This window comes from Blennius ocellaris (genome assembly GCF_963422515.1).
Source record: "Blennius ocellaris genome assembly, chromosome: 5".
In the NCBI taxonomy this organism is placed as follows: domain Eukaryota; kingdom Metazoa; phylum Chordata; class Actinopteri; order Blenniiformes; family Blenniidae; genus Blennius; species Blennius ocellaris.
In genome coordinates, this window is record NC_137654.1 from 18,493,304 (window position 1) to 18,514,828 (window position 21,525).

Sequence of the window (21,525 nt, forward strand, 5' to 3'; positions counted from 1 at the left end):
ATCTATACTTAATGCAGAGGTGATCATTTGTATCTAATAACTTGAGAATCCTAGGCTGAAAACTTCTGTAATTCTTCCAGTTAAAAACCTGCCATGATCAAATCACCCAGCCTGAATGTTGTAATGACTTGAAACGTTAATGCACTAGAACGTTAAATAGCATCAGAACATCAGTAGTTTTAAGTGCACTGCGTTCATCGATTCTATTATGTTTTCCTTCGAGATGCACCTTAATTTTCCACCCCAGTATGCATTTCCAAGAATTGAAGAGGGGGAAAAAAATTCTTCCTCAAATGGCATTAAAACATAAATTTGAAGTGGGCGCCATGAAGTGGCGCCTCCTAAAATAGATAAATATGTAAGAACACGGAGAAAGGGGAAACACACTGGAGGGGAGGTTTCGATGACTTATTATCGCACCTGTGGTCCCCGTGATTCAATTGTAAAAGTCATCCCTCTAATAGGTTGAAAGGTTTTGATTACTCTTCTTTTCTCTTAGTGTTGAAAGATACAAAGTGATTGAGCGCCCTGCCAGTGGTAATTCATTTTAGGTAATGCATTGCATATACTATGAAGCTGTTTCAATCCAAAAGAATTGCAGTTTAAACTTGTCCAAGCGGTGGGAGTGGCGGAGAGGCTGTTTAAAAAGCAAGATTTCTGCGACACCGGGGCAACGCAGTGGAGAACCGCGGCACAGCCGTCTTAATGAGACCTCTGGAAACGTATTCAACTGTGTGCATCCACATACGTCGTGCTCACCGTATTTTCTGGGATAATTATGCAGCGATAAAACTTCCACAGTGAACTTTATCAAAATGCACCAGATTGATCCCCTGAGATGTTTGCCACAACTAATCTACCATTTCCCGGAGACACAACCGTGACCTTGATGTACACAAGGGTTATGCAATGGGGTATGGAATTTTCTGGATCTCGATATGCTGACGGCTTATTAAAGTCAGTCACCCGGAACCTTTATTGTGACAACCAGATAAAACCATTTGCATGGCGAACCCCCAACTGATGTTCTGGGAATAAAGATACTGTAAAAACACTGAGAAAATATCCCTTCGATAACAAGACAAAGCAGATGTGATCTTGGAAAAACACACCGTTCCAGGATAGTGGGGAGGAGCGAGAACGGAGATAAAGGCTTGAAAATCCATTGTTTTAATATTATTCCAGTAAGCGGGGTGATGCAGCCGGTGTGAGTGGTAATGACCTAATAGAGAAAGAAGATGCTGAATGAGCAATCCTTGTTTACATTCCCTGAAAATTTTCAGGAGCACAATATTGACAGGAAAATTGTATCAATGTTAACAGGCATAAGGATGACATCTTAGTAAGGACCGCAGCTAGCTCAGCGGCAAACTAATGAGACAAATGTCCATTTGGTTAAAACTGTAGTGGTAGATCTTCAGGGAGAGGAAAAGTGCACTTCTTAGCAGATGACATAAATGCTTTGCACAAGTTCCATCTAGACATCTCAATCAATTATAACCACATTGCACAGATTTCAGTCTTGTTATTGACTTATAGATCACCCCAGTTACAGTGTTGGGTAGCACACAACTGGGCTTTTAGGAACACATGATAGATAGCAGTACAATGCGCGTCTGGGCCGGCTGAGTGACTATCTAAAATAATTTTTTGAAAAATGGGGGAATTTTCTTCGTAACTCATGGGAAACTTGCAAAATCCTCTTGGTTGCAATAATAATCCCGGCTCTTCTTGTCAAGGTTTGACTGCTAATGCACCAGAGTGCTTTATGTTAAGAGTAATAATCTTTGCAAACCAGATAACCAATGGGAGTGTCAGGTAAAGCTGAAAAAGAGGTGAAAACTCAATCACACCAAGAGATAACATTAACCAACACACTTAAAGAGAGTGAACTTGATGAACGGACAAGATTACAGAAATGTTATTGAGTTTGAATTGGACAAGTCTTCGCAGCCCACTTGTCTGAAAATTGCAATTGTGATGCCTTGAATTGTGAGAAATGAGGGTGAAATCCAATTATGTTCGAGCCACGTAGATAAAGGCCGGAGGGAAACCATGTAACCAGTTGTATATTTTTACTCTAACTAGTAATAGCACTCAACTATAGGATGCTGTTAGACCTATGGATGTTTTACGGGTGAATTATGGGAATTCAGAAGGAGGGGAAAACGGATCAGGATATATATATTATACGGAAATAGCACTGCACTGTGTATTTGTATTTTTATGATCGTCTCTGAATATGAAGCTATTTTCAGCTTTAAAATAAAATTAACCAAAACCACATTGGATGGACTCGATCCAAATTACTGAGGCAAACTCAAACTGTGAGTTTCCAGCGGTTTGTTGCATATTATGGATCCTTGATGCCATTTTGAGAGAACATTTTAGATTATCTCATAATCTTTCTTTTTTTTTTTTTTGTAACAGAAAGATAGTCACATGTAAGGCAAGTGTTTATTCCACACTCTCTAATCTAAAAGACTATATACAAATGTTGCCTGTGGCAATGAAGACATTTGGAGGGTACGATGGAACCTGAAGTTGGGTGGGGGATGCACTGGAGGGGCTAAAAGGAAATCATTAGCAAGTATAAGATTCAGTCTCACTGTGAATCAATTCATTCCAAATTGCCCCGGCCTGTACATTCGAGGAGAAGTGCCCCTGATATAATAACAGACTGATAGACATGAGCAAAGATTGTGTTAGGCGAGTCTCAAATTTCCCCCCCAAACACACGTTTGAAGGACCAAAAGCGAGAGAAAGTGAGAGACAGCGAAAAATGAAGCCCTTTATTAATTTGGTGCTTTCATGGATGATTTGCTATCAGGGGCAGCTGTCTTAAATGACTTAACCCTATACCTTTCTGATATCAGAGCCCTGCCAGAAAGGAATTAAGTTTTAATGCAATTATTGTATTTCCTTTAGTCGCCTGACTGCTTGATGTGGCCAACAGTGCTTTTTAATCTTTTTTAAAAGAGGAGCTTCAAATGCCCTTCTAATTGTGACATCTTGCCTGCCTTAATGTGACCTTTAGTGGAGGAAGCAAGGCCTCATGGGAGCAGCTATAGGGAATTATTGACCCTGAGAGACATCAGGAAGTGAGGTGCAGGCCTGAGCATTGAGCTCACATCCACACTTGTTCTGACACTGCAGGAGTTTCGAGGGCCCTGCTGGAGACAAACCGCTCCGACAATGACTGTACAGAAAGAGAAAGAACCTTTTGTTTCTTGCTTCATTGTTTCCCGTCTTTATTTTTGTGCAGTGCAGCTTTTCACAGAGAGACACAATGTGGGAAAATCAAATCAGCAGCCATTACTGAAACTCAACTAAAATCTGATGGGAGTGCTGGTAAAATGTGGGCTTTTTTTCCAATCTCCAGGAAAAACTACAAGGTGACTAACTACGTTTACGTCCCTTTAAATGCTGCAGCTTGTACAAACAGTAAATTAGCGAGACATTTTTTTGTGCATTATATTCTCTGAATGTATTCGATCTTTATTGAATGATCCTAACTTTTGAAATTTAAAGGTCAGAGTCGACATTTCAGCAGATGAGAAAAGGGTCATGGAAAACTGCATTGACATTTGCTATGCAAAGGTTTAAAAATAACATACAGCATTGTATCAGTGTCAGAGCCATGGGCAAGGCTACGATCATGACATCAAAAGGACATTATGCAATTTTTGTAAGGGTGGGGGCGGAAATTGTGCTTTTTTTTTTTTTTTCAAGACCACTGCACGTACAAACCAAACTTTCCACTCAACTGCATTGAACTATCAGACGTCTGTCATCGTGAACATAATAAAGTTGAGCAGGCTTGCTGGTGAGAAACATCAAGACAGTAAATTTTCACTGAGAGTAAAAACTGCATATGATGCAGCTCTGAAAGTCAGACTCGCAGGAAGAAAAAAAAAGAAAAAAAAGAGTTGTCTCATTCCCATGAGAAGACAAACACATTTTACAATAATGAAAACCGTGACCATATTTTATGGTTCAATTTACTGAGTATGTGTGATGATGTCATTTGAGTCCTTCAGAGCGTGTTTAAGTTGCAATATGTCTAAAAGAAACACAAGAAGAAACGGGGTCAAACAAGAAGTTGGATGCTTCTTCTGTATTTAATGTTCGAGTTTGTGAAAACCAGAAAATAAATGTGGGTCCTTTTGAGATGAGGATACGCAGGATGAAAGTACCAAAAAAAAAACAAAAAAAAAAAACATTTTAGTGAAGCATGAAGAAACAGCATATCATGATAACAACAGGTGTTTTAAAAATAACTTGAGACAACAAAGGCATTCTTTTTTCCGTTCTTGTGAGATATATATTCAAAAGAAGAAAAAAAACAACATGTGGCACCCAGCCAATTCAAAACCAGCTTGAGAGATACGGTATAAAGCCGAGTCTGACATTTCTTAATGTGTAACTGTCAGTGATGCTGCCTGGGGTTGCCCTTGCTAAACTAGCGAGACAGATGACTGTTTAGATAAGGACATCCCCAGTGGGGCTCTGAGAGCCCCGATGACTAAAGAGGAGTGTCTCAGTCGGTGACACCTCGCATTCGCCCACTTTAGGCAAAAAAAAAAAAAATACTTATAGAGCACACACATTCCTTTTAATTCAGGTAAAAGGCCCAAACCATGAGGCTGGGGCTGCTCTGAGAGATGAGGGTCATCAGAGATTAACCCGTGGCACTTTAGCAGTGGGGGTGCAAGAGGGGAGTCGCAGCGGAGCACAACAAACTACTTAGCTACCACAAAACATTCCAGCCCCTTCTCAGCTGCAATCGAGTAATGGATACTTCCTCAGCTCCACGATTGGTCAAAATGTTTTCATACAATAATTTAATTCAGAAACACATTTACAAAGCAGGAGTAATCAATTTTAATTAGTTGATTTTTTTTTTCATTCGCATAAAATTTAATGTACTGCCATCGATCTCCTTTGTTCTTTAATGCAGTACCTCTTTCCTGTAATTCAAAGCTTTTATTTTTCTTTTTTCCGTTTGCAGTCTGTGATGACATTCAGTGACAAGCAGCTCCATGGTGTGTTACAACAGATCCACAGTGCAACTGTACATTGATGGCATGCACTACAACGGGTGGTCGTAATGGGGTTTGAAAATTTGCCAAGTCCAGAATTGTATTTCACACAAATGAGAAAATACGGAACATTTTTTTACATGAAATTTAATCAAACTTACACCTGTACAGAAAGTGTGTATGTTTTTAGTTGTGTCTAAACTAAACTTAAACAGCACAAATTGTAATGAAAATACATCTGTTAAATATCGACCAAAAAACATACCAAAATTTCAGAATATTTGGTGTTTGGGGGATTTTATAAATACACAACAAATGTCGATTTTTATTCTTTTAAATAAATGCAATGAGGACTACAGAAATCGGTGCAACACTTTTCCTCTTGATATCCCACTTTTAACCTTTCAATAGGTCTGTACAAGCTCACGTGAAGTTCTTTTGTGAAAAGAAATGGGAGAGGTGCCTGGCGACGGTAACATAAACAAACGCAAAGTCCTTTCTTTAAACTGCCGGCGCTCTGTGTGCGTTGTCCTTCATATCATCAAGGCCCGCCAGCCTTTCACATTCAATTAGTTGATTGAGGCAAAATGCAAGCGGCACCAGCAGCAAACAACGTGGAGCTTGTGTCCAAGCGACACACCACAGAAGTTGTGTTGTGGTGTCAGGAGAAGAGCCGCCCCCGTCACAAGCAACTTACAGTGACAAGCCTATCCTCCTCTGTTGATCTGGAGTGCTCCTCGCACTGAGGAGGCATCCACCCACTGACTGACTGAAAAACACGCGCGCACACACGCACATATACACACACACACGCACACACACACGCGCGCACACACGCGCGCACACACGCACATATACACACACACACACACACGCGCACGCACGCACGTTCAATTGACCTACTACAATACGCAAATAAGGCAGGGAGAGCACGGGTGAAGATGCACCGAGTTGGCATCGCATTTGTGTGCAGCCTTTGCCAGCCTGCCAAATTGCCTAATAAAACCAGAATAGAGAGGCCAGTGACAATAGTGAGAGAGGTGTCCTTTTATTGATCAAATTATTCCTTGGTGGGTACACCGTGCCACTGGATGAGAGCACGCTCACAAAGACAACTTGGGCAGATTGTGACATTCCAGTGACATTGTAATCGTGTGTCAACTCTTCTTCAGTCAATAGGCTGAATGCACTAATCATGTGTCTTGGATCAGCAATTTCATGGTCTTCAAAAAAAAAGGAGGGGGGGGGGGGGGGGCAGGAATTGGTGGCATGACCCTACGCACAGGGTGAGACCCCTCTTTCCACAGCGAGTGCCACAGAGAAAAGGCAATGGCGAAGAATGGCTCGAACGAGGCGCGTCGAGGCAGGAGCAGAGCAAGAGAAGATGAACATCGCCATCTACTGGCAAGGGGTTGTACAAGCGAAGTCAAAAGGAGAGGGGGGGGGGTTGAAAGGCTGGCTTCTTTACCCTTGCGGCCTGCCTTTCACAGAGACCTGTCAGAAACATTTAGACACACTTGCCAAGACAATGGGCCACACATCTACAGTGTCAGACTGAAGTCACCATCAACTGATGGAGGAAACTTAAGGCGGTCGTCCTTTGTTTGATTGGAGAAAGAGAGCCAGCACGGTCTGTTCCTGATCACACTAAATGACAAAGAAAAATGTTGATTCATTCTCTTTTTGTGGAGGCGTCCAACTTAACGCGAAGAATCTAACCTCAAGAGTCAGACAAGTATGGAGAGAGTGGCGACAGCATTAGAAAACCACAATCCTCAGCGTCCAGCAAGCAGCACGTGTCTTTCCTCTCATTTCAAACTGAAGTCACAGAGAACATCAGGGGAGTTTCACAGATCAAATAATAATTCTTTGTTTCACCCTTTGAAAACAAGTTGGGCGGCACACTGAAGAATTCGTTGGTTATAAAATGCCAAAGACACAAAAGCATGTGTACCATGTTTTTATAGATGCCCCACCTCAACATAATAATCCACCTCTTCTGAGAAGTTGAGACACAATTTTCAGGTTTTGCTACATGGCTGTCAAGATTCAGAGGATGTTACCATGATAAAAAGAAAACATCAACAGACAACAAACATCTATCGACCGCTGTTTTCAAGTCATGAATGGGTTTTTTCCCCTCCTAATAAAATCAGATTTTGATCTTTAATGGGTGTCTAAATTTCTGAAGAAGCCTTCATTGAATAAATTCACCCTTCCAAACAATTATAAAAGGTTTATTTCAGATGCCAAAAACTCAAAGAGGTAGTAATCAGAGAGGAATGTTGCGCGTCACTGCTCATACTTTTTTATGACGATGTGACATTTAAAGGCAGCGGTCATTGTTTGGTTGTCAACACCCATCGCAACTCTGCATCAAGTCACATGGCGATGGGAGGATAAAAAAAACCAAAAAAACAACATGTTTTTACCAGGCTCCTCCAGAAGAATGAGTACAGGAGGCAACCCGCGGTGAACCACTATAATGTCACGGAGGGTGGCGTGTTACAGCAAAGGGGCTGAGTTGGCAAGCAGCTCAGCGGCAGATGCACACCTGTTCTGACATTTTCTGTCGACCTTGACACGGAAAACACATGACAATGCCACTCTGTGCATTTCAGAAGTACAGGCTGCTTGACGAAGCCCCTTCACTTCCTTTTTTCACATCCCCAAGTTACGTACCTAAAAACCACTTTCCACACACTGCAACCATCATGCAAGCGCTGCAACAGATGTAGAGATAACCATGAAAAAAAGTCCAACTTCAAGGAAGATTGAGAGTTAGTCATTTGTTGACTTCTGTTTTTTTTTTGCTTGCTTCTTTCTGTTTCTATCTTTTACTTTTCTCTATTTCTGTTCTCTAACCACAGCTGCCATCTCTGAGTCAGGTCCTGCGGAGGGGTCTGACTGTTGCATGGACTTGCTCATGTGGAATAGATGGCTCTGTTTGTCAAAGTGCCTCGAGATTGACCGCGTTGTTTTTAGCGCCATGTAAATGAAATTGAATTATATGGAGGTATAAGAAGAGACCGTTTGGCAACTGCCCATGCTGGCTGGCACTTTAAGACATGACTGCAGGCCCCCCCCCCCCCCCCCCCGATGACACAATTAACACAACCTAAAGAGGGCAGAAAAGCCTCAGCCCCATCTCTGTTTATGCCATTCCCACCGTCTCCCTCTCGCCCTTTCTTTTGAAGTTCATGACAGAGCTACGGTGCATCCATCCATCTACTATTTTAATCAAAGAGAAAGCAAAGCATTGCTGCCAGGAGAGCTGCACAGGAAAACAAATGCGATCTCCCTGTTAATCACTGCATTAACAAGAAGTAGACAGTGTTGACGCACATGCAAGGGAGGGGAGCCATTCCAGGTGTTAAGATAATTGTCAGTTGTACCACAGACGAAAGGTTTTTTTTTTTTTTTTTTCTCCTTTCCCTCCATCACTGTGCTGGTCCACACTTGTGACCTTAAACTTAATCACAGCTTTGAAAAAAAGTCTCCTTTTTGTGCAAGGCAGCATGCTGACTGTGGTGGACTGTGGATAAAGTCACAGAGGTGCAGGTGTAGTCGGTGCCAAGCGAAGTGCAGCTAAAGTAAGACGCACGAGGACAGTTTAGAGTAAATGATAGGCTGAAGGAAGAAAGAAAAAAAACAAAAAAAACTGTGAAACAAAACAGAGCTATGTAACCTTTACAAAAAACAAGTCCATACAATGTGTCTGGCAAACAGCAGCATATTAAATGTACATCACAGTAGCCAGAAAAAGAAAAAAGAAAAAACTTGCCAAGACTGTCACTTGTCAGAAATGATTCACGTGTTTCTTTCATCAGGAAAATAAAACTCCTTCAGCTGCAGGGTGAAGTTACTTTGAGAAGAGGAGATGAATCTGCAACTGAGGCTCGAGTTTAAAAGCTTAAAAAAAAAAAAAAGAAGAAGAGAGAAATCACATTTCGGGACCACACTTTAAAAGTTAGTCTAATTAGAGTTGATTAAATTCACTTAAGTGGTTTATTTCAGGAGGTTTTGAGATAATTTATCTCAGTTTCTGTATTCTGTCGCTTCCATTGTAGCCTAGAGAGTAGCACACTATCTTTTTTTTTTTCTTTTTTCTTACAGATTCCACTGATAAAGCCACAATCTCAGGGTGCCACACACAGAGAAACTATGAAATCCCATTAGCATTTCGCTTTCATTATTTTTAATCAAACCCAGAAAACTGACACATATTAATTAATATCCATTACCAGTTTTTTGCCCCTCTCCCCAAGAAGACGTTCGGGGGGGAAAAGAAGCAATTAACTTAACAAAATAATCAAAAAAATTGTAACAGAAATCTCTGATAAATGTCATGTGAGGTCCCGTCTAAACGTAAGAAGTGTAATACATTCTTGCTGTCATATTCCATTAAACTGCTATTACAGTCTTGATAGAACTATTAGTCACTACATTATTAATAACATTAATGTATTTACATTTTTGGTGTACAAGCCTGCTTTCATGCAATAATTTATGAAGGCGACTTCAGATACGTTATAACCTTCCCCATCTAGGCTCTTCTGTGTTTATTATTGATTGTGAAAACAGTCAAAATTTCACATCTAATACCCCTCTGCTCTCCCCCTCGTACCCCTTAATGTATTGGAGTGGGCTGTTTACATTAAAGGACTGGAATAAAGTGCATTTACATCTGAAGCATAAGTTCATAATTTACATTCCAACATTTATTAGAGGTGACAAACGAGCATTTGGTCCAGTCGTGCTTTTCCACAATGCAGCACTCATTCAATCCATATAAATTACAGCTGGGCTAGGGAGTGCAAGAGCAAATTATTTTATTATATGTATGCATGTATGACTCTATAGGGGGTTACTAAGACAAACAGGGAATTAGTTGATTAGGCCGACAGTGGTTAACAAAGAAAGAAATACGAGAGCGAGGGTTAAGCCAATCACATTTGAGCGGAAATGCTTGGCTCTCATTCAAATATCTAAAACACACAGATCTTATTATAAAAGCTTTTGATTGTTCCATCACTGTACGCCATAGTGCTACGAGGTTCTCACCAATGCGTGCTCTTTGAGGTGTTCTCGTTCTGATAGCTTACCCTGAGCTGGCATTAATATTTTTCAATTAAAAGAAACTTGCCTAAAAGGCAGTATTCTATTACATAATTAGACAGAGCAGCGTTTTCAGAAGTGTAGTTACAAATGCACTGAGGGGATCCCGGCATTTGAACAAATATCTAGCGCTGTAGGGGAGCTTGCCGACCAATTAACAGCTAATAACTTACTGGGAAGCCAGATAAAAAGAGGAAAAAAATGTTCCCCAAAGTGTCAATTACAAAATCATTTTTCCTCTGATTCCTGCTCTTGTGAAAGCATTGCATGCTAAAAGGCCCTTTTAACAGGGTGCCGAGATAGCAAATTGTCCATTCTCTCTTCTTTCCCCCCCCCTATTTTATAGTTTTACAAGCTGGAGTCACACTGAGAGAAATTTCAGCCACAGCGGCAGGACTATTCAGCTCTGAAAGCATTAGTGTGCGAGTCTCTGCCGAGGGTACGGGCTGGTCTGAAAGGAGGCAGACAGACAGGTGCAGGGACGGGGGAAATGAAGAGGGATTCAATCAAATTCATGTTCATTAAAATCAGAGGACATCACAAAAATTAGAAAGATGCTGACAAATCAAAGGGTCTCAGTACCTGAATTACCATAGTCATTTACTTATTAAAGCCAGGATGCTTCCTGTCAATCAAGAGCCATCACATTCTCCATTTGCGGCGGAAAGCCACCGTAATTGCTTCTCATACTAATCAACACAACTTGTGTAATTATGCCTTGAAAGTGACATTGGAGGCTGAGAGCGATGTGAGCAGTCTTGACAGCAGAGACATCTCAGATTCATCGGGAGATTTCCAGCCTCGCTGCAAGGAGACAAGCCACTCTCAGACCAAGTTACTCAGTCAAGCAGTTTACAACCATAAACACAAAGAAAAGACGATAAATCAAGCTGAAGTAATTACAAAGCAGAATGGAGAGTATAAAGGAAGCTCGGCTCAATAAGACCACTTTCCCAAGTATATTGAGGCAAAATGACTGCGATGTAATTAAACTGGTGTCGTATTTCTATCATTTCTTGAGTAAACACATAGTGACAGTTCACTAAATTGCGGGAGAATAGGAAATTACAGCTCTGTTACCAGGCTGTTTACATTAATATACTCGCTGGGACAAAGTCCATCCAAATACAGTCCTAAGTATTCATTAAACCACATTGGATTCGATTTAATCACAGACTTTACATACATCTCCAAAATGAACTTTGCCTGAAACTAGCTGCGGCATTCCTCCAAGTAGTGGAACACGAGCCAAACCATATTCCCAGGCTGCTTCTGTCACACCGCGGCCGGGCTGAGAAGGTCAGACTGAGGTCAGATCCAGAGTTGTACAATATGACACAAAAATCCATCTACATGGACGAGGTGCATCATTAACACACAGTGGCGAGCACGTCTTTATTTGCTGTGAACTTTATAGCAAATTAAAGGAATCTGAAAGCTTATGTTGAGGGGAAACAAAAAGAAGGAGATCTATCTAAAACTAAATGAAAATGCTTTGTCTGGGTGGGCAATGCAGAACATGTCTGGCTGAGCACGCCAGGCAGAAACCACAAAGTAAAGATCATTTATAAAATGGGCTGGACTCATCTGTGCTCATCCGTTTCAAGGATGTGGGTGGAAAAAAAAAAGAAAAAAAAAAAGTCACCAACATCAAAAAAAGACTCAACTGATAAATCTGGCATTCTGTGAAAGCAATAAGTGTAATGATTTCATCTGCAAGCAGACATCAAGATGAGAGATGTATCACTTGTGAAAAGTTCAAACGACAGAAAAACCAAAGTCTGTCTCTCTGTGTCATTCCTCGCGAGTGACCTCCAAACTTCAGCAGATGTTGACAACAAAGTATGAAAATACTCTTTTTGCGGTGAAATATGAGAAAAACACACACAATTACCAGCATAGGAAACGGGGGCCATTTACAGGAAAAGCCAGTATGATTCACCCTTCTGCATTCAACTGTAATGAGTCAAAAACTGTGACCTGCACTTAAACAAGAAGTCACAGCCAGGAGCTGTAAACTCATCCCCCCCCCCACCACCCCCACCCCCCCCCCCCCCCCCCCCATCCAAGCCAGCAACGTCGGCAGGACCTGGAAGATGTGCTCCGAGCATGCACGATAAATCTGACGTGAAATCATAATCATAAAAGCAATTAGCTGACCCTGCGCCACTCGTCCTTGGACATGACAGTGAGAATTCATACAGAGTCCTCTAAGGAGGCTCGCTGCCGGGTTGGGCGAGGAGGGGAAAAAGTGCAACACAGCAACAATAAAACGGAGGGCCCTTCCTGTGTCATTAACCACTGAAACAAACAGCGCATGATGCGCTGTGCGGGATGTGAAACCAAGAATTGGCCTTTCGTGCTTTTCAAATGGGGAAAAAAAAAACTTCCAGCGAAACAATCTGGCGCGCTGCCGTTTCCGGTACCGCAACAATCCCGCTTCCTTCCACGGATGTCACACAGCCGCAGTCCTCAATATCAAAAGCCGTACAAATACACCATGAACATACTCGGAAACACGACTCTTGATTCGGACATCTGCAGGAGCACGTTCGTAGTCTACATGACGGGACACAGGATCTATTGGCTTTGAAATGGCAGGTGATGAGATTTATTCAAAGTTTCTCTTTCGAGGACTGCATCACAATCTCAAAAAACTCTCTTCCCAACACACACACACACACACACACACACACACACACACACACACACACACACACACACACACACACACACACACACACACACACACACACACACACACACACACACACACACACACACACACACACACACACACACACACACACACACACACACACACTTTAAATTTCTCACCATCACTTCCCACACACACACACACACACTTTAAATTTCTCACCATCACTTCCCACACACACACACACACACACACACACACACTTTAAATTTCTCACCATCACTTCCCACTCAGTAATTACAGCGAGGCCGAACTAGTGGCTGCCACCTAGTGACCGTCTTTCCCAATAATCATGAAATATCTCTATGACTCGCGCCCCCACTCGGACCATAATTCTCCTTTACTGCAGACAGCTCCAATAAAGGATTACAATTACAATTAAAGTAATGAGCAAAGAGGAAAAAAAGGAAAATCTCGGAGAAGGTTCCCTCGACTAACTAAATGGTAGCCTAGTTTCTTGACAGAATGGAGTTGCCATACCAGACTCATTACAAGCCCCCCCATTTCTTAGTCTGCCCCAATAATTAATTCGGAGCGTGTAGAAACCTGGAGTTCTCAAAAATTTAAATAATGGTTTTAAAAGTGATGAATGCGAAATGAATTGAAATATGAATTATCAAACAAGAGATTAACTTCTTGTTATTCTTGCTTTATGGTGGCTAAAGTGTAAAGGGGTGCAATCACTGAGAATCTATGGAATTTTCAAGGAAAATATGTGCGAACGGTACAATCCTGCGGAGACACACGCACACACACACACACACACACACACACACACACGCATGCACTCTCGAGGGAGAAAGTCATTGACGACTGAAGAAATGACGGAGTCAAGACCCGAGATCGGCCTCTGACTTCCTGGTATCGCCACTGTGATACATTTATGTTCCACCCACATGTAAGGAAAGAGAAAAATCTCTTTTCGGAGCGAACATGTGAGCAACATCTGCTTGCATGTGCCATCAGAGAGGAAGAGGTGAAATGAGGGGAAGAGCAGGGCGGAGAGCGACCAAAGTGGACAGCTGTAGTGCTTTGTGTCTTTTTACTGCACCAGTTACAGTCGGCGTGTCTTATACCATCCAGCCAGGTCCCGCATTTAACATACCGATCCTTCATTCCCGCTCCATTCTGAGATGGCGATTACAGTGGGGCTACGGAAATTTGGAGACTGCTGAGCCAAAACAGATCACTTCAAAGCAGCTTATTTAACGCTTGCTAAATTTTTCATCACAGTCGCTTAATATCCTGGGGAAGCAGAGCTTTTGAAGTTGCTGCGAGACTGAGGATGTTCTTCTTACAATTCTTTTTCCCCCTCCCTCTGCTGTGCTAAATTCCCCAAACCTAAAACCTTCAACACACACCCAGTTCACACTGGCTCGAACTGTGCGAAGAGCACAGAGGCAACTCCTGTCCTCGTGAAGCACATGCGTTGTTCACTCGGGGCCTGTGGATTTCCTCACAGTTAAAAAAAAAAACTAAATAGGCTTAATACAAGCAGGGAGACCCAAAAGTGGGTTGTTATGTTATGAGGTCTGCTCGACGGAACATCTTCTCCACACTCGTGCAACCATGTTTCTCGTCAGTTTAAACACACCTTGTTACTTTTTGTGCATCGATTTGAAAATATTTGCTTATTTGGTAAAAAAAAAAAAAGAAAAAAGAAAAAACTAAATTTCAAAGAAGCCAATGAATCTCTTAAGTTTTTTTGTTTGTTTGTTTTTTGTTGTTGTTTTTTTTTTTATTATTAATTTGGTGTTCTATAGACTTTCCCCTCTGGAATGTGATTGTGAAACGACCAGACCACAAACTATGATGAGTAAAAACAAGGTGTATTTTTCAGTAAACTTGGCATCATCTGATTATTTGGTTAGCCAGAAACAAATATCGGAATCAATTATTAATTACATCATAAAGACAATTCAGGAAGTGATACTATAAATCTGTAATGTCTGTTTTGATGTCTCATCTTTATTTGCCTCAATACAAACAAAAATGCCTTTAAAATGTCTAAACAAAAAACATTAATGAGGAGGGGGAAAAAAAGTTACGTTGATTTCACATGATACTTCTGAGCAACTGTATATCATAACAAGATATTTATCATGTTCTGTGTTTTCATTGTGTGATCAAAGACATTTGTGTGTGTACAAGTTGTTGTCGCCGCCATGTGTTTGGTTGGAATCCAATACACCGACAATGGAGATAAGGGGGGGGGGGGGGGGGGGGGGGGGGGGGAGGAAGGCGCTAAGACTATATGGGAAAACACCAACAGAGGACTGGCAGGGGTAATGGCCATGGCAGGGATGAGAGGAAGGTGGGAGGAGGGGTGAGGCTGAGGATTATAGACAGAGCGAGCTGGGGTGAGAGCGAGCAAACAGCAGTGCCAGAGGCAACAGCAGCGGCTGGCAACGACTGGTGTACCAGTCAATCATGGAACGACACACACACACTTTCTCCCCTCTCAAATGGTGGGTCCAGATCTGCCCCCTCTGGCCTGCATGGTGGCAAAGGCTGTGGCTCCGGCCCCTGAGCTGGGCCTTCTTGCCACTGAAGAGAGCCCTTGCCGTGCTGTGTGCCAGGGCCCGCTGATCTGGGCGAGGTGAGTCAGAACCTGTTAACATGACTGGTGTCCCCAGACTGACACACTGGCTTGTCTGACATGCACATGTGCACATAAACGTTACACAAACTCTCAGCGTGTGCGCGTGCGTGCGTGCGTGCGTGCGTCTGCCCTCCCAACCCTGCCAGCACTCCCTTTCCTCTCATCCAGATAAAATCCTTTCAGACACAAATTTCAATTATTCACCTCATCCAAATAATGCCATGTGACAAGAATTATCCCTACTGTAATAATCCACTTAACTGGGAAAGAGCAGCTCATCAAAAAGAGAAAGGAGAAAAGGGGCTGGAAGTGAGGGTGGTGGTAGTGGGACTTGTCAACCAGCCTTGAATCAGGACCCTCGTAACAAGGATTTCTTCCTTTTTGAGGAGGCAGTCTTGAAGCGAACTGGGATGATGAAATTGAAGTAAATTGAAAGAAAGCCTGGGAGAATGCTCCCACAATCAATAACCCCAGGATTAAATTAGTCTTGGCATGAAGGGATGATGGGGGGAAGATGAAGAGTGAATGGTGGTGAATGACATTGAGACATGTAGGCTGAACAATGCAGCTCTCCTCCAACCTGGAAGCTGTGCCCATACAAGGACAGTCAATGTACCTGGGATGCATTTCATCCCACTTAGCAAGAACCCAACATCCCTGGTTATACCCGTCACTGGGGCCAAGCATTTAATAGTAACACATCCATGCACACTTTACAAAATAAAGAAAAAAACAGCTTGTGTTCATTATTGTCAAATGTTGCCTTTTATTTATGCATTTGTTATCCTTCATTTAACCTGGGACATCTCACTGAGAGAAAAACATCTATTTAGAGATTAAAAAAAAAAAAGATATAAAAAAAACAAGAGTGATCACAGCACGGCTCGTAATACCGAGTAGAACAATGAAAATTAAAAAAGGGACTCTAAAAAATGAATAGCTTAGAACTATTATAATAAATAAATCATTTCCAACCAGAAGCCTCCTGTTTATCATCTTTTAAATCATTCAAAGAGACCAACACACTCACTCAAATTTGTTTGCAGTCTGATAGGGCAAAGAATGACATACTTTCTTTTTTTTTTGCCAAGTTCTGCATGTGCTTTGTGAATAGTAAATAAGAAATGTAATTCTGAAAGGAAAGAGAGTTAACTCACATGGAACTACTAACAATGTATAGGAAGGAAACCCAGAATTGTCTTATGAATTACGATTAACCTGAAGTTCAGTGTTCCAGAGGTATATAGAAAACACTGGATGGTTAATTAAAAAAAAACCAACAACAATTAAACAAAACTAGTTATTACATGCAAAGCCTCGTGACAAAGTCCAGAAATAACATCTGTGTGCAATATGCACACAGATGATTCAGAAAATACAGGATTGACGGTGTAGTATTGAATATGGACACCCTGGAAAATGGACCCAGGGTACAAATTCAGTAATGGCATATGGACACCCCTTTTAGGATATGGACCCCCCCCCCCCCCCCCAATATAAATGTGCATATGAAAGATGTTCTTGACTGGGAAAGAGATCTTAATGACTTGGAAATGGATCATTCCAAGTACAGCTAACATAAACATATCTCGAAACATTTTATTGCATTAATATGAAATGCTTTTGACCCCTACATAAAATGTGTATTATATTATCTATGACCATTTTCTATGGCATAGAATCTGTACCCATGGTATTTAATGTATTTTGCACAACCCGGATCCGTTTTCTATGACATATGATATGTCAATATAAAATGTGTATTATGGTACTTAGGTCCATTTCCTATGACATAGACTCTTTATCCCTTGTATTTAATGTAAGTTATTGTACCTGGGTCCATTTCCTGTGGCATAGAAATGTGCCAACTCTATCTGCACCATCAGGCAAAGCCGTGTTCCTGAAGAACATGTGTGAGCACATCAAACTTGTTGTCACTCTCTAATAGCTATTTATTAAACTATGCTATTCAATACCTACTGTATTTTGTCATCTATGTACATATTCATGTATGTGGTTAACATGTATTCACATTTCAGTGCAAAGATTGGGGGAATGGACCCTGGAGTCCATATTCTACAGGGGTCCATTTACAATCATACAATGGTAATGTGGCTCTTTACTAGTTTTAAAATCTTGAATTACTCATTCAGTTTGCAAAGGAGAACACCAGAATAAAAACAATACTTCAGTAAATATTCAGATTGTGGATGTGACATAGAGAGACAACCTGGAAAACCAACACACTAAAGAAAGTATGTTTTCAAAGTTAGTTTTTTTTTTCAGTTTGAGATGAAAACAACTGTCAAACAGCTGCCCATTATGAAAATACACGTTTCCAATTCTCTGATATACTACTGAGAACATGAAGTTACATCTATAGCTATGCTTAAAGTGACTTGTCTGCTAATTGGAAGCCTTTAACATTGGGTGTCTCAGGGGATGGTGTAATATCAAGTGACTGAACAAATAAGGGTCTTTAAAGTTACCGGGGCTCAAGGGAAGAAGTATTTAATGTTCCGTTTGGAAAGAATTTCCAGACTTTGAGTTTTTAAAATGCTACAGATACCAACTTTGCTGGTCAGCACACAATGCAAGGCAGAGACCATCAAGAGTGAAATCTGCCCTGTGGCTGCAGAAGAGCTTGTATGTCCAAGAAAACAAGCATTGGTATTGACAAACAAAAGTATTTCAGCTGTTCAGAAATTCTTATTTATGCATCTTTTTAAATCACAATCAAACAGATATGATCAAATAGAACTCCAACACAATTATCCTGATTTTGACCTTATCTCAAATCTAAAAAACTAATTTCTTTATGCCTGTTTTACTCTATTTTGCATTATGAGGGAGGTAATTTCAATTAAATAGTGAATCCTTACCAGCGCTTCTCTGGGACGAGCTGCAGCATCATCTCCAGGTGGATAGTCGTGCTGACAAAATAAACAACATCAGTATTAGACTGCCATCTCGTGGAGGACAGAGGAACTGTCGGTATAAAGGTTATAAAGAAAACAAACATGCACACGTTGAACATCAAATATTACACGTGACAACCATCGGAAGTCTCCTGCCTCCCATTTCATTGTCAGGTTCTTGAACCTCTAGGACACCACTGCTCATCACAAACGACACAAACTGGATACAAGTCCATCGATAAATTCTGATGTCAATGGGGCAGCAGTTGATATACTTGCAAATAACTCTTAACATGTGTGAAAAGTTGTAATTATCTTGCTTAGAAATAACTTTCCGCTGTTATAATTGATTGTGAGACATGCTGTAAGGTTAGTGCCAAGCATGAGAACTGAGAAAGTCTGCCTAAGCTCATAATAAAGTTTTATTAGTATAGTGCAACTGTGCCTTCATTAGACTCATGGATAAGTTATTCAGATACATTACAGATACATTTTTTTCATGCAAAAGCTCTAGATATATTTGCCTCTTGGTGGCATTTGTGGCATTGTACCAGCAGAACGTAAAACACGCCAAGAGTGTTACAACTGCCTTAGGTCAAATGTAGGAGCCTCTAAAGCAGCGGTGTTAAACGTACGGCCCGTGGGTCAGAGTCCAATCCAGCCCGAAAGATGAAATTTGACAGCTGTGAGAAATTATCACATTAACAAGACTGTCTTTTTTTGACCACCAGTATTGCACAGGGGTAACTTATCTTCTTTCCACCTTAGATTATTTTATGTGGTGAGCCTGTGCAGGTGATCAGGATTACAAAGCTACAAAGCTACAAAGCTGTAGAAATGTAAGAAACTGGCCTGCTGTCTTTTTTTGAATTCCAGCGACATATGGCCACACGTTTTGTGTCTTTGAAGATGTTAACAGTATAACAAAAATCCATTGTGATCTGTAAGAGGATAATAAAGACTCCACTGCCAGCGATACAGGACGTTGAGAGGAAACGTTGCTTGCATCGCGCTCACAACATCTTGAAGGACTCCTCATACCCGGGTCATTTACTGTTTCCCTTTCTGCCCTCAGGCAGACCTCCAGGTACCTCCGGACCAAAACCAGCAGAACAGCTTAGGAACAGCATTCCCCCCCCCCCCCCCCGAGTTGCCTACCTTCTGAAGTCTAACCCCTGCAGACCCCACACCACAACCGTTCTCAATCTGAACTCCTCCTCCTGCTGAACTTTCCTCTACACATTCACACCCACTGTATACGTGTATACACTGTACATTTAAAAAGGATCATTATCTTCTCATTGTGAAAAGCCCTGTGGAACTACAATTTGTCTATATTCATACAAACCCTGTTGAGATAACTTTACACTTCTTGATTGGATTGAAGGGTATGAGGTATAATCTGGGTCGCAGTATATGTAGACTTGTCATTGTGGACTGAGATAGCTTACTAATTCTGCAGAAATGCAGAAATCGTTGTTTCGAGAGAGATCCACGACCTGAAAGATTAAAAACCAACAGCAGGAATTACAAACAAGAACACACAGCCCCTATGGGACAATACAACACCCATGCATCACTATTTTAGGACATTTTTAATAGAGACATTATCAGCTTCCGGTTGGCAACCAGACTTATATTGAAAAGTCTAAGTTTGCTGGGATCAGATTGTACCTCATACCCTTCAGCATGTCAAACTACCTTTCATTCCACTGTATTCGTACATGTGTGATGATAATGAATATGAATCCTAATCCTAAAATATCAAGATGATGGTGAACTGAGGCATGATATTGTGGACATTGCAGGGGCTTTTTTTTTTAACTCAAATCTCAGGTTTGTCACATGTGGTCAAAAGCTAGTTCATTAAATGTGAATTTCATAATGACAACTTAATAGTTTGTTGCAATCAAACAAAGACATCATACTGTACTAGTTATTTATATATTATAAAGCTGTTATTTACTGGTTGGGCCCACACGAGATGACAAATTGTGCTGCATGTTAAATACAATGAGTTTGACACCCCAGTTTTAAAGTATTTATTGGACAGGATTAGTGTTTGAACGCTAAATAAACACGTGAAGCAAGCAGTATGGTTGTGTGGAGAATAAGTGACCTTTCCCCTCCACCTGCAGTTACAGAGACGAAGCTCCACGACAAAGACGTGGTTAAACTTCGACATCATATGCAAATCATATAATTTGGGGCGACGTATGTTGAACCCAAAACAACAAAAGTGTCAACTTGTCCTCGTGTGTTTGTTTTAGAAGCAACTTTTTAAAAGCTACATGGTAAGCCATGCTAACTAGCAAGCCTGCTAAGCTCTGCTGGATGAGCAATCGTAAACATCACCGAACACAAGAACGGCATTTAAGAGTCACGGGTAATGCATTCATGGCAGCAGAGTGTGCGTGTGTATCTGGACACCAACAGCAGCGGGTTATATTTGTTTGTACCTGTGTTTGTGAAGCAGGGGGCTCGGTGGATGCCATCTTCCTATCGAGGCTGCTCGACTGCTCTGTGATCGACTGCTTCTTCTCTTTCCTCCTCTGGTTTGTGCGCGTGTCCGCGTCCGCGACCATGTGGTTTCTCCAACGTGCCAAAACCAATTTAATTACACTGAACTTTAAAAAGTCACAACAAGATGGGTTTAATTAGTTCATTAAAAAATATTGATTAAAAACATGCTAGAATGCAAGTAAGTTGATACTTTTGCAAACTCAAAATGCAAACTCTAAGAACAAAACTGTTGCTTTTCCCTAAAAGATCATTACCTTCAATGACACTCTTGTTATCTGAAGATGTTATGTAGGTGAAAACTCCTTATCTTTACAGTCACCTCAGGATATAATCTTATAAAGTCGAGAGTGCTGCAGTGATTATTTATGAGATAATATCTGAATATATATATACATACATATATATATTTTTTTTTTTTCAACTGACCATCAAGGCATCTTTCTTTTATTATAGCATGTCCTTGCCCTTAAATATTAAACCCGTTTTTCATAGGTGATTATAATATAAAATGTTAACGTTCTCCTTGACAATGGAATATACAAGTATTATGGATGGATACAGACATTATGTTAAAGGTTCATTTGGAAAAAACAATACAATATC

At 41.1% G+C, this 21,525-nt stretch overlaps 1 protein-coding gene across 1 annotated transcript in view; it reads right to left on the bottom strand.

The window, feature by feature from the left end:
• pex14 (peroxisomal biogenesis factor 14) overlaps positions 1-20,925 on the bottom strand; it is a 46,459-nt gene extending 25,534 nt beyond the window's left edge. The window contains exons 1-2 of the mRNA XM_080497311.1: positions 20,859-20,925; positions 18,364-18,414 (exon numbers count right to left, since the gene is read on the bottom strand). Of these exons, the coding sequence (XP_080353437.1) occupies positions 18,364-18,414; positions 20,859-20,894 (87 nt within the window). The 5' untranslated portion in view covers positions 20,895-20,925. The remainder of the gene's footprint in view (positions 1-18,363; positions 18,415-20,858) is intronic.
• Between the last annotated feature and the right edge of the window lie 600 nt (positions 20,926-21,525).